The 15,386-nt window shown below is 33.3% G+C and overlaps 1 protein-coding gene across 1 annotated transcript in view; it reads left to right on the forward strand.

Moving 5' to 3' along the window:
- LOC18421633 (uncharacterized) overlaps positions 1-15,386 on the forward strand; it is a 53,674-nt gene that overhangs the window by 20,478 nt on the left and 17,810 nt on the right. The window contains exons 8-9 of the mRNA XM_011630144.3: positions 13,330-13,439; positions 13,711-14,072. Of these exons, the coding sequence (XP_011628446.2) occupies positions 13,330-13,439; positions 13,711-14,072 (472 nt within the window). The remainder of the gene's footprint in view (positions 1-13,329; positions 13,440-13,710; positions 14,073-15,386) is intronic.

Below are 15,386 nucleotides of genomic sequence, written 5' to 3' on the forward strand. Positions count from 1 at the left end.
AAATTTCATTCGTTTTTCTCGCGATGAGATGGTCAAATTTTGAAGATTATTGTTTTCTTTGAGGTGCAATTAATAATAGTAAAGAATGTGTGCCTGACGACAAGGCATTCTTTGCGTTCAATATTTTCAAGCCAAAAGATGTTGTACTCCTGTGGGAGTAATACTTTCCATTTACTCCCTCAGGCCAAGTACCCTCTAGGATTGACTTAAGAACCGAAATTTTGAGAACGAACTTATACAATCAATAAAAAAAATTTCCCTAATTGTGTCTCTATACATTTGAAAAAAATGATGTCTCGAGATTGAATAAAGACTAAAGGCAGTATGTGTACACTGTTGCTCCCCTGGGAGCATATGACATAAACACAATTTTTTAAAAGACAGACGTCTCACTTTTCTCTCTTGGAAAATTTCTTTATGTTACTAGCACTATTATTATTATTATATGTTGCAAACCAACCATCGCTGTCTCCGTACAGATGGTTTACCCAATTGTCACCAGATTCAAAGAGGGATGAGGGGGTTTTTTTTATTTTATTTTATAGTTGGATAAGAGAGTTTGGGTGATACATACGACAATGCATTTTTTTCACGAGTTAATTGTACATTGTTTTTTTATTTCTGAAGAATAAATTTGTCCATTTCAATTTCGATGATAAAGATGCCGGTCGGGAGTAGCAGAAAAATCCAACCGGCCAAGGGCTTGAGTAACTGTAGTAGCTAGTGTTCGAAGAATCGAATCGGCCTCGGAAACCAGTCTTGGGTAGGGTCTAAGTAACTGGTAAACCTGGTGGTTCAACCGAGCACATCATGGCTGGTCTAAAAAGTGTTAATATATATATATATATAATACCAAACAAATCCACAAACATATGAAAAATATATTTAAAGCATAATTAAATACAAATAAATTTGAAAAGCAATGAAAAAATGGATTTTGAAAAATCGATTTGTGCGGGGGATATTTTTGAAATTTCATAAAAAAGATGGAAAAATATAGAAAAAATATTCATGTCCAAGGCATTTTCCAATCTTTCTCAAAATGATAAAAAAACTTTGCAAACAAATCTATCGTTTTTTCGGATTATATATATATATATATTATTTTATTTATTTATTTATTTTTATTTTTATTTAATACCTGACCAAAAAACTAGATTGGCGAGTGCTCGATTCCAGTTTGACCGGCCGAGTTTTGCAAAAACCCGTAGTTAGCTTACGAGAAGACGAGGAGGAGCAAGGGAATGGAAAAATGTTGTGTGCAAAAATGTATTATAAAGCAAATGAAAGAAGAGCTGCCTCTCCCAACACTGATGAAAGAGAGACGGGGGATAACAGATAGATGGATATGGAAAGGTGGGTGGTGGTCCTTCAAATTCAATTGACGAGCTCTTAAAGCGCCACTTACCCTTTCCTTGCTTGTATTCTTTTCCTCAATTCAACCTGGGTTGATGTGGAATGGTGCACAAGCCTTCTAATGGTTGCGATTTCACGGGGCTATATTCTACGGCCAAAAACTTTTCTCGTATTTTTTATTTTTTTTCAACTAAGATATTTATCTGAATTTTATGGTGTAGGTGTATTTTGTATAAATATAACTAAATAAAATATTTTAAATTATTTTAAATAAAAATAACCAAATACCTCTATTTTTTTTTTTTTTATCAGTATTGCTTATTCAAAATCTTCTTTATTATTTGTAATCAACTCTAATTATAAAAATGAGGCTATAAACTGAATGGTATCTTAATATCGCTTTTTTTTTTTTTTTTAATAAAAGTTTCTAATTCATTAAGATAATGAGAAGATTACAAGATAACTAAAAAAACAAAATAAATGAAAAGAGGAAGAAAAAAAAAAGGCAAAAAATAAAACGGCTACGATTTTATTATTATTTTAAATAAAAATAAAAAATAAAAAAATAAAACTCAATTTTGGTCCTTGGCTCTTTCAAAAGGTACTTTTGCACGTTTAAAGAATCCACAGCATGCCGTCACAATGACAAAATGGCAATGTAAAAGGGTATTTGAGAGTTTATATGGAAAGGAAGGGAGGAGCGTATGAAAGATTTTTTCCCTCCGCTTGGAAAAGACAATTATGTCTTATTCTCTGCTACTTCAAATCACCGCTAATCATATTATTGAGTAGGAGATAAACTCTCTCTCTCTATTTTATATATATATATATATATATATATATATATATATATATATATATATATATATATTATTATCGCATGCTGTTGGGGGAGCATATATATATTATTATCGCATGCTGTTGGGGGAGCATAATATAAGTCCTTTGGGGAAACAACGACTTGGGAGGGTAATTTGATCTAACATTTTGAGATCGTCCTAATAAACACCGTATGATTATTTTTACAAAAAGAAAAAATAATTTTGAGTATTTTAACATTTTGATCATTCAAAGATTCGACGGCCTCATTAAATTTTGAGACGATTCTTTTCAAGCACATAGAGCGTCATATATGAATTTTTCTTTTTTTAGAGGTAGGTCGCAAAAAAAAAAAGTTGCATCTCAAAAATTTGAGGTCCAAAAACACCACTAGCTTAGGTTTTGCCCGGGTGAACAAAGTAGAGTGCACTTCAAATAGTGTCAATAAATGTAGTTTCAATGCTGGAAATCTTTGTGACAGCTTTAAAATATATTTTCAACTCTAATTATAAATTTTAAAGCTTAAAAAATAGTTTTAATCGAACAGATCTATGAAAACTTGAAATCTATTTTTACTCATGTCCATGCATCTTGATGTCGAGATGATCAATATGAGGATTTTTTGGCTTCAAAACAACCTCTTCTAATGAAATTTTTGATGTACGCCTTAATTTGATTGTTTAGAGCCGTGCTCTTGTATAAACTTTTTCTCTCACTTTTATATATATATATATATATATAATAATTCACATCCAAATTTTATTTCTAGATCCAAATTTTTTATCTAAATCTTAAATCCATACCCGGATTTGAGTAAGATCGAAACTTGGGTTTCAAATCCGAATTGAGCAAATTCTCAGCCCTACCCCAGCCCTAAGGTCATGGATAGGCTCGGATGACTTTGTTTTAAAGCAAAGCTACGCTCTTCAGTAGTTTCGGCATATCATCCGAAGATTTATTCTTCCTTGAGCTTATCTTTTCAATGAGATGGATTTTTGGATTTAATTTTTAAAGATATGTAATCTCTAACATGGAGATCATGTGTATGAAAAAATAAGTAAATTTTAAAAACCATAAATGATAATTATAGGAAGAAGACATTTGGACCGTTAGTTTCCGATGGAACACTTCAATTTGTTTTACTCTATTTTTTTGTTTTTTTTTACTCTAAACACTTACTTGGATCCATGTTTAAGATAGATAAACCGCATATGTAGTCATGCAGTCCAGCCGAATGAAACAAATTTCCTTGTTTTTAATACCGTTTCAAGCTGCCACTCTTTCTTTTTTGGACCTGGTTTCTATGCGGCGAAGCCCGCATATGTAGAAATGCGGGCCTTTTGATAAATCTATTTTTGAGATGGATTTTAAGACTTACTTTTTATGGACATGTAATCTCTAATATGGATATCATGAATGTAAAAAAAAAAAAATAATTAAAAATTAAAAATAATAATTCTAGTAAGAAAACGTTTAGACAGCTAGTTTCTATTGTTTTTAAATAGAATACCTACTTGCATCCATCTTTAATATGGATGTTTCAGGATCACATACATAGAAATGCGATCCAGGCATGAATAATTTTCCTTTTTTTTTTTTTTTTTTCGAAGGTTCAACTTTCAAGAGGCCATCCTGTCCATGGCGGCATTCAAATATCGACTTTTCCCATGTCCAAGCTGGAGTAGTAATTTCTGGGAGTCAATGTTCTAAACTACCTATAATTCTCTATGGGTCCATGTAGAAATGCCTTGACTCTTAAAAGTCTACTTTTGAGATGGATTTTCGGACCCAATTTTAAGGACATGGAGATCATGAATATAAAATAATAATAAATAAAAATACTGATTTCAATTGTTTTAGATGGACCACCTATTCACAACCATCTTAAAGATGGATGTTGTATATCTTGGGACGGCATATTGTAGAAATGCGGTTTAACCCGCATGAAACAAATTTTTTAATTCTATTCCTTTATTTAGAACTAGGAGTTGTGATTCCTAAAAGTCTTCTTATGAATCCAATGTTTTGAAACCCGACGATTTTCGATCCGAATCATCCACCTAGATGGGAATTAGTAAGGACCTCGTTGCCTAAAATCCCCTTTATATATTTGTTTCTCTTTTTTTAAAGCTTATTGAAAATTTTCTTAGGTCTGGCTCTAATATGCCCATCCTATCTATCCTTATTTTAATTTCAATTTTATGTTATTTATTTTAATATTTTTTTGGATTACTGATTCAGACCGATCTAAACTAATTCGTCTAGCGATCCAACACTGATAAGTTGGTGTAAAACGACCATCCCAATCAAGGTTTTGAAACACTAGAAGAAGCAAACGCACCCGAAAGCCAAGAGAAAACAAAGTTCAAATTAATTAATCAACATGTCATGTGGGCAGGTCAAGCACCCTTCCAATGGTTGAGATCTCATATAGCCATATCCAATGGCCAAAAATTAGTTTGGTGTTTTTTTATTTATTATTTGAATATGATACTTATATGAACTTGTGAATGCATGTGTTTTTTTATAAATATAGCTAAATAAAAATTATTAAAATTATTTTAAATAAAAACCCAAAATACCTATAAATTTTTTTGTCAATATTTTTTATTCAAGTTAATATCATTTATTAAAAAAAAAACAAGATTATTATTGGCCATTGGATAAACATGGTTCAATCTGAACCAATTAAAGGTTCATGTGCATTTTTTAAGCCTCCATATGCTGTGGACGCAATGCCAGCCCTTGATCAAAAACCCTTTTTGGTGAAAATATGAAAGCGACTCAATGCCAGCTGTCATTGTGTGAAAAGTTCATTGAGAATCGTACGGTCGATAATACTTCAACTCTCTTCCACATCCATGGTGTTATAGATCCAAACTAATTATTCGCACACCCTGAAATTTTCATCTTTCATTAAAATTCAAAATGTACTATGTGCTCTGAACTGCCCAATCAATTCGTGTCATATGACGTGTTCTTTCTTGTTTGAATGGTTGAAAAATCAAAACAACATATCTTTGCATTTGGGTGAAGCCACGTTGATGGTTTACCGCTCCATCATTAGAAAGAAAAAATTTACATTTATAGAAGTAAGGTGTATCTCAATATTAAGTAGAAGAGTGTTGTAAAGTTAGAAAACCTCCTAATGGAACACCTCGACCTCGAGAATAGCGACTGAAAAATAAAAGAATTTCAAGTTCTAAAATATAGTACATCTTGTAATAAGTTATCTAGACTGTCTATTTTCAAGATTTTTAAGAATTTATAGATGTGTTTGATTTGCATCGATTTTAGTATTTTAAATTTCATAATTAAAGTAGAAAATCCATATTAAAATTTTTAAGACCAGAACTACATCTTCACCCAAAATTTGAAAATGTACCTTACTTGTATGGTACAGGGTGGCACATTATACAAACCTAACACTAATTCTTTTAAAAAAATACTCTAAACCATCAGATCAAGATTTAACAGTCGAGAGCCAACTTGTGGCATTGTGACTCAAGCCATCTCAACCATCCACTCAGATCTAGCAACTGAGATTAGGGGTCACATATTATATATATATATATATATATATATATATATATATATATATATATATATATATATATATATATATTGGTGAGCAATGATCCAATGCAACTGTTGTATTATAGTATAATGCAACGACACTTCTAGAAAACCATATTTGTGATATTTGTATGACGCATTCTCTTCATCTCAATAATCAATCCCCAAATCATTGCCCTGTATTGGTGGGGTCACACGGAAAGCTTTCCCTTTGATGGGCCATCTTACAATACCCCTCCTAGTACAAATTGAGCAGCATATTTCCAACTTTTACATATTTACTGTCTTTCACTAGCTACATAAGTGCCACTTTGCTACATTTGGCTACATAAGTGCCACTTTGCTACATTTGGATGGCCGGAGAGTTTAGACTGAAAAGCAAGTTACCATATATGAATACAAAAACATGTCCTCTCTTTTGCCTGTTCAAGGGCATTCGATTCGATTGGTGCTCACAAGGCCCACATGCTGTGCCGGAACAAGCATGAAAGAAATTAAACATATTTTTAAGCTTGTTTAACTGTGTTACACAAAAATCACATAAGCACGACGAAAAATTAGGTAGTTGAGGCAGAACATTGTTCTCAAATCTTGTGCTTAAAACTGACACCCCCTGATCATCTGTGAGCTTACTCAACTAAAGGTAACAAGCATGTTGTATACAATCCCTTTTATCAATCATCATTTCTAAAATCAAAGTGAATGGCCAGTAGATATATGAGGAAGTTGGAAATTATTTAGCAATACATAGGAGGAGGAATATAAAGAGATCACCCGCCGTTAGGTGAAGGCTCAATCACCCAATTTACCTAACTAATCAATGATAAACAATTGAGGTAGGAGAGAGAGAGGGGATGACATTTGGGGATACCGCTAACATAAAGATCCTATCTTCTTATAATTAATTAAAAAAAAAATTATATAAGGTTGCAATTTTATTTTAGAAGTAAAATTGTAATAACCTGAGCTATTCATTTTGTTTAGATGAAGTAGAATTGACATTTTTTCAGAAGACGTGCCATTTTTTTCACATTATTTTAAAGCATGTATCAATTATATATTGTCCAACTAAAATAAATGTTGTGAAACATTGTAAATTTACTTATAGACTTTAAGCATCGAGTTTCGAATAAATTGAGAGGGCTAAGACGGTTCCAACTATTTTCGGATCAAATCAAATGATTCTACTATGATTGGGTATTTTTTAAAGCACAATTTTCTATTACAGCTGCCCCGGCAGTCAAATCTCCCCTAAATCATAATTCACTCGATGTTTTTTATTTAGCCAAATCCACCACCAATCGGTTCAGGAGCCGGATCCCTAGACCTACTCGATTAGTTGATACTGCGTTAGGCCCATTTCTTTCAGCTTAAATCAAAATGCGACTGAAATAAGAGATACCAAGCCAACCCAATATAAGGGGAAAATTATGTATGTACCACGAATAACATATGGAACTATGTTCCCAATACGTGGAGGTCACCCCGTGTGCTCTCTTATTTTCTTTTATTTATTTTTCTCTAGTTTTGCCCTTTAGTTTAATCCTTAAATTCCATACCACTGTTTTATTTAAAAATAAAACATTCCAACACTAGTACGATTGCTTGGGGTTTTAACATTTGAAACACTAGCTTGAGATTTCTAACCCAACACCCCTAAGCGAAAAATTGAGATCAATGGAGAAAGAAAAACCAAATTTATATTTACATGAGAAAGTCTATAAAAAGACCAGTTATCTTTTGTACATGAAGGTCACAATCATTCACATTCATTAGATGCCAAATTAAATGGCTTGGAGTGAGTTGCTGAGAATTATTTAGGGAACTTTGTGTCTATTTAATGATACTCTTATAACCGCCCATTTTGAAATTTAAAATACAGACTGTGACATCTATGTACAACATATAAATGAAAATGCTTCTATGTAATCCCAGCAACATATAAGTTATATGTGACCTCACTTTTTAGCCATTCGATCTGAATCGATGGCTATGATTGTTCATATCACAATGTCGTGCCAAATACTATTTTATTTTTTATTTTTTTATACAAACCATTTTTGGATGGAATTTTAAGCATTCCATCATAAAATTAGGGTGAACCTGAAAAAAAAAATGTTTTTCTATAAAAATAAATGACGAAAATGCTTCTACAATTTTTAGGGGTATTCGGATAAGTTTTCATCACCAAAAATATTTGATCTTTATTATTATCATGTACGCTCCTATCAGACATATGCATGCCCCAAGTTTTGATTCAAAATTATTTGTAGAATAAAAATAATATAAAAAAACCTACGAGCCATCTTATTAATATCTAACGGTAAAAAACTAACTCTATAATATTGTAACTCAAGCCATCTCGATCACCAGCTGCTCAGATGACTGAGATGAGGGGTCACAAATATTATATATTAGTGGGGTTATATAAAAGCTTTATATAATGATAAATGGTCTCTTTGTATACTATCTGTATTTACATTTGCCTCACGCCCTCAATCCTTATGGAAGAATTAGAAAAGTAAGAAAACAAGACCCGACTCTCATCCGAGGAGCCCGAGTACGAGATGGTCAAGACTCGCCTCTGTTTGACAGTGTAGCTTATTTATTACGTGTCCACCAATTAATGATGGAAGCTTTTACTTGGATAAATTTGGCGCTGCATGCGCTAAATTAGTGGAAGTGAATGACATCAAAACTTTTCGAAAAGTGAACTCGGCCTCGCTGATTTGCAAGTTGGAGGCTGTGAATATGATTCGTATCCCCCGCTTCTCCCAGGAAACTCATATTTTTCTTTTGGAAAGAGTTTATATAAGGTGCAAATTAGGTGCATCTGAAAAGCCTACTAGAGAAGGTCGTTTCTGTGCTGCAAAACCCTCAAATATATAATCTCGACCTCAAGATTTATAGCCATGAAAAATAGTGGAATTTTCGCCTTAAAAATAGTTTATTTTCAAACACGTTATCTCAACTGTCTATTTTTAAGATTTTTAAATATTTATAAATTTGCTTGATCTTCATTATTTTTAGAACTTTAAATTTCATAATTTAGGAAAACAATAGATTTTCATATTATTGTAAGGCTTTGCGGCACCAAAACTACATTTTTATCATAGTTTTGAGGTACACCTTACTTTAATAGTTTAAAGTTGACACCTTATGGTATTGGGCTTTCTTGTTGGTAGATGCTTCCTCGAAATCTCGATCGCATCATTAATTATCATGTTGTAAATAGTCTTTCAAATAAGGGCGTTGCGTTATGGAAAATTTTTAGAAGTGCTATTCTTTGGTATATACGGTTAGAGCGCAACAGAAGAACCTTTGATGGGGTTTCTCAGTGGGCTAAGAGGGTCAAAGACCTTATTCTGCATTCTCTCTGAAACTGGTTCTCTTCTATGCCAGAAGGTATAGGTGTTCTTCGGACAACCATTTATGTCAACCCAAAAGTTCTTGTAAATTCTTATTCTTCCTCTAATCGACCCACTAGAATTTGGGTTGCACCACCAGAATGTTGCATCAAACTGAACTTTGATGGCAGTTCCTTTGGTAGCCCAGGTCCGGCTGGTGTTGGCAGCGTGCTGCGTGATATTCAGGAGGAGTGATGTTCTCCTTCTCTAGCCCTTGTGGCTCTACGACCGCCAATCAAGCTGAACTGACTGCTCTCCTCCAAGATCTCCAAATTATTATTGACAAAGGTTTTAATTGAGAAATTGTGGTACAAGGGGATTCACTAAATGTTATCCTAACAAAGGGCTATGTGGTCCTCTTCTCTCTCTAGATTAAAATCTTAGACCTATATGCCTTACCTTTCTTTCATCTACACTCTATGCGAGGCAAATGAATGTGGTGATGGTCTTGCTAAGTTGGGTGTTTCCCTTCCCTCTCGACTTGTTTCTAACTCTTGTAACCTCATGCTTTTGAAGTATTTTATAAAATGAACTTTCATTAATTACAAGAGACACATATGGTATGATTATTGAAGATAGAGATAACCTTATTAGCAAACTAACTTAATGACCAATAACTTTGACTTAATCTCTTATTATCTTCAACACAGGAAAATATGGATACAAGTAGGTGTTCCATCTAAAATCAATAAAAACTAACAGTCCAAATGTTTTTTTACTAAAATTATTATTTTTTGTTTTTAAAAATTATTTATTTTTTTATATTCATGATCTCCTTGTTAGAGATTACATGTTCTTAAATATTAAGTCTTAAAATCTATCTCAAAAATAGATTTATCGAAAGGCCCGTAGTACTCCATATGCGGGCTTGGCCACATAGAAATCGGGTCCTTATTTTAAAAGTAACATGCATTTTAGAATAAAATATATAGTTTAGAATAATAATAATAAAAAAACTTTTATTTGCTAAATTAGAGTCTCCACAAGCTAATATGAAACTTTTTAGAGTTTCTCCCTCCCTAGTTAGTTTCTATCTTTGTAAGCCGTAGACAACTGGTTTTTCTCTCTCCATACTGTTAACCACTGGATATTCATCTATTTTTCAACTTTTCTCTCTTCTATTCTCGTTGTGCCTTGTGCCATAGAATCTTTTTTGGTCCATCTTTTTTGCCATTAATAATATGAGCAGTATTGTAACTTGTCTTGTTCTAACAATAGACTTTTACTAGTTTTGAAAACTTGTTTTTTAGATTAATGTATTAGGACTCTTTTCAACAACCACACAATCAGGGTGTGACATTTTGAATTAATAATCAAGCAATACCTAGTTTTTTTTTTTTTTTTTTTCATATTGTTGAGATGTAACCTTGGATTGGTCTATAACACATTTTAATGGAAAAATATTCAAATTCACAAAGTAACCTTTTTTAGACTATATATTTAAAATAATTTGTATTTTTTTGATACTTTACTATTGTTGTATGGGTAAATGCGTATATGAACTACACATAAATTTTAAGATGTGTATATATAGATGTACACATTTGTACATATTCTATATTACCAGACATATAGCATCTAGATTTTATTTTTGGGGGTTCTTATTTCTGACACCCGTATCCATGTCATAAATGTATACTTACATCCGTTTCTATGTAACATAGATAAAAACCTTACATTTGTGGAAGTAAGGTGCACCTTAAAAACCCACTCTAGACAGTTGTTTAGACATTGAAAACCATCCGGTTGATAAATCTTAAGATGTATAGATATGAAAACATAATTTAATGTTTTAAAAATGATACTTCTATAACGCATTATTTGGACCATCCATTTTCAATATTTCACAGTGTTTCTAGATTTGCTCAACTTAGACTATTTTTTGAGTTTTAAATTTCTTAGTTTTTTAGTGTTTATAGATTTGCTCAACCTGGATCATTTTTTTAGCTTTAAATTTCATAGTTTGGGTTTACATGTATGCGTTCGATTGTTTATTAAGATGCACTTAACCTATTAATTTTTAGCATTTTGCATATTCTCAATCATTCCAACTTATATATATTAGAGGAGTGATTTCGTGCAATGGCTTCATAGTAATATAATGAAACAATCTAAAAAAAATCATACTAGGGCCATTTGTTTGACCCTTATTTCTAATCGTATGCTTTTTTTCATTTTAATGAACAACAAAAATAAAATAAAATGAAAAGATAGCTTAAATAATAAATTTTTAACCCAGTTTATACATGTGATCTATTTGGTGAGATACTCAAATCTAGGCCTTCCAAGGACTTTTTTAGTTTTTCAATTTTTTTTAGTTGGCTTTGTTGTCATTGGATGAATTTTGCTAATAAAGAAAACATTGATCTTGAGTTCGTAAATGCTTAGATTTTAAAATTCACCAAAATTTGGTGTAGATTCATTGTTGAGGGCCCCCAGTTTAACATATAACTAGGGTGAAAACCGATTTGCCCTTTACTAGGATCAATTGTTGGTACGAAGAGGGTGGTCGTGAAAATTTTAGAATCATACAAATACCAAAAACATAATTTATTTAAAAATATGATTTCATTATTTTACACTTGATACAGTGATATGAATCACTCGTATCACCATATGCATTCCACTCGACACATTGGATAACTCACAAGTCAAGTATAATATAGTAGCAGTGACATTTATACATTGAAGATCTTTGAAGAAACTCATTTATATGAAAAGGGTTAGCAGAAAGATAAAACAAAACAGTGCAAAGGGACAGTTTTATATGAAAAGGGTTAGCAGCAAGAAAAAACAGAACAGTGCAAAGGGGCAGTTGCAGACAAAAGGGGTGACGTGGACCGCACCGCATTGGTTTGTGAGACTTCCACTTGGAAGGGCAAGACATCCAAACCTTTTTTCTTAATAAAAGACGAAGGCGTTGATGGCCCAACATGCGCAACACAGTAAGTCTTTTGTGGAGCCCTAATGAATTTAAACATTTTAATCAACCATGCAAAACAATAATGTTATGTTCGATAGAGAGAGAGAGAGAGAGAGAGAGAGAGAGCAAAAGTAGCGCATACAAGGATATATCAATTCGAATTTGAATAAGCAAATCGGCGATTGATCGTACCATATGCCATTGGTGCATGTGCTATTGGATGTGAAATTGCATTTATTACATTGGTCAATCGGATTCAATGTTCAAAATAACATTTTTCAAACTTTATGACACACTTAAGCGGTTATACTCCTCGTACCAAAACTAAACTGTTTCATTATATCTATCAGTCTTTTTTCAACTAATTGGATTTAACCACATGAATTATAGTCCATCATTGTACTCTATTAACGGTCTTATAAGTCTTATATATTTTAACCATGATTTACTTTTTATATATTTTTTTTCTCTATCTCTTTTAATCTTAAAGTAAATTCTATATTCATAAAAATATTTCATAAAATTTTAAGTTGACTGCATACCTAATCCAACCCACCTCTTCAACTAAATCGGTGTCCCTATCTAAAATCCCAATATCCAGTGGAAGAAAGTAAGTAATGGATAGGATGGGTTCCATGTCATAAAAACAATTCATAAAATTTTAATTCGAACCGTATACCTAATCCAACCCACCTCTTCAACTAAATCGGTGTCTCTATCTAAAATCCCAAAGCATAAGAGAGGAAAGTAAGTAATGAATAGGACGAGGGATGCTGGTCAAATTAATTTTTAATTTAAAGAACAAATGGACAATTAAGAAAGCAAAACTCGTTAAATCGGCGTCTCTATCTAAAATCTCAATGTATAAGAGAAGAAAGTAAGTAATGAATAGGATGAGGGATGCTGCTCAAATTAGTTTTTAATTTAACGAACAAATGGACAATAAAAAAAAGGCAAAACTCGACTCTAGTGATGGGTGCTTTACTCCGTCGAAAATAAAAAATACAAATAATAGCATATGTAGTACTCCCATGAAACCCAACGCCCATTGGGCGCTGCTTGCTTAATTAGCCTTGTCACCATTTGTTTCTCTCTACTCTACAGTGTGTGAATGGAGCAGCAAATTGAAAGAGCTGCTCTCTCTGTGACTGTGAGGGCCGAGTGGTGAATGAATGGAGATGGGCATCGCCGCCTTCTTTACTGTGGCTCTGGGTGGGTAAGCCTACTCAGTATTGTTACTCTTATTAGGGGGTGGCCATTTCTAGGGAATTGGTTTGTCAAAGGTTACTGTTTATGGCCTCATGCTTCTTCATTCACTGCACTTTCAACTATCTTGTATCTTATTTTATGGAAAACCGGTACAGTTGCTTCCCAAGTTTTTCTCTGAATTTTGTTTGCGTTAAATTGCTCGTTTTCCTTAGGGTCCTCCCATAAATTATTATAGGTTAATGCAAAATCCTGTGCTCCTTACGAAGTAGGATTTCTCCTTTGCTCCTTTGATGGACCTGATGGTGTGGAATCGTTGTGATTATTCTGTTTCCCATAGATAGATTGTAGAGTAGCAGTACTGAATTTATGTTTTATTTGCTTGATAGAAACTTCCTGAGTAGTTTGCCATATTTGGAAAAGGAAACACACAATAATGCAAGCAGCAGCAGCAGCAACTTGCTTCAAAGAGGGGTTTTATGGAGGGATTATTTCGCAGCCATCCTCAATCTCCTTGGTGCCTTGGTGGAGTAACAATAGTAGTAGGTCTACCATCATTAACGGGGGGGATTGCATGAAATCTTTTTTTGTGGAGCACCACCCCCTGGGAGGAGGAGGAGGAGGAGGAGGAGGAGGAGGTGTCTTCTCTTCGGAGATTCGGGCGTCAGTACCTCCTCAACAACAAGTGGTAGTAGTACATCATGATCCACATGATCATGGGCCACCCGTCAAGCCTCAGCTCGAAAAAGGCACCTATGAAACTGCAAATTTCTCTGTACATCCTGGTAACAATCTCATTTTCCTTAGAACAATTTGTTTATCAGTTTGTTCTTCTTTCTGCAATGATTTTCCTCCAAAGGAAAGGTGTACACCTGTGTTCGAAATGGCATAATTTCTAAGAGAGAGTACAAGAAAAAAAAAAACCACCAGGACCAAGACTGGATGTCTCCTTAATGGTTGTTGAGATGGTGACCTATTTTCAAACCTATAATGTGCTAGATGATGCATGAAGCAATGAAAATAGCAGTAGCCGGAAACGCTTATGAAATTTGCCTTTTGGTGATTACATACCTTATGCTTTCAATGCATCAGACACCCAGAAGACTTCCATTTTTGGGTATCTGTGCAAAACATATTTCTTATGTTTTATTAAGATCTTAAAATATTTTGATGGTTTTTGAGTTAAGTAGTTGCTGTATGTTCTGTGACAACTTTGATATTTATGTAATCCCAATCTCAAGCGATAGAAGGGTTTAAAAAATTGTTTGATAGCACTATTGTTATTCACCATACCGATTCAAAAGCTCTAGCAGTAGGAATGTAAGCAAATCAAGAATAACGAGGAATATACACAGGTCCCATACATGTGAATTTATAGGATCAAAAGAATCGAAGTAATTCAGAACATGGAGACATAGGTTCTTCCCAATATTGTTCCTGGTGTGGTCTTGTTTGAGGTTCCATCAAACAGGATTGTTACCAAGCGAAACTTAGTGTCATTGAGGGGTTGAAGCTAGAAGATGACGTGCGCATGTAGAATGCAACCATGCTTATCATCTGAGCTACAACAAATTGTCCTAACCAATGTTTGATACTGAATAACAAGGCGAAAGCACTAACAAGGATGACCTTATTCTACTTTTCTTAATGATGGGACTTGCAGTTTTCTTTTTTTTTTTACAAAAAAAAGAAAAAACCAGAAGATGATTTTAAGGCAGGAACTAGAGGAAGAGATGCTCGTTAATTATGCATATTCATTTTCAAGAAAAACATAATAACCGTTGACTATAAGACAACTGTTAGACCAACTTTGCTTTATGGGGCAGAATGTTGGGCGGCCAAGAAACAAGATAGCCAAAGGATAAGTGTAGCTGAGATGAGTATGTTGAGATGGATAGTGACAAGACAAGAAGGGATATAATTAGAAATGAATACATTTGGGAATACTTGTGTGTGGTTCCGATAGATGATAAGATGAGAGAAAGTAGACTTAGGTGGATTGATCATGTGTAGCGCAAACAAAATAGAAGATATGTTAGGAGGTACGAGTTGGTTCAAGTGAAAGGCTAAAAAAAAGCAAGGCTTGGAAGTAATGAAAG

This window comes from Amborella trichopoda, chromosome 3 (assembly GCF_054954075.1).
Source record: "Amborella trichopoda isolate Santa Cruz 75 chromosome 3, AtrichopodaSantaCruz75HAP2 v2.0, whole genome shotgun sequence".
Lineage (NCBI taxonomy): Eukaryota > Viridiplantae > Streptophyta > Magnoliopsida > Amborellales > Amborellaceae > Amborella > Amborella trichopoda.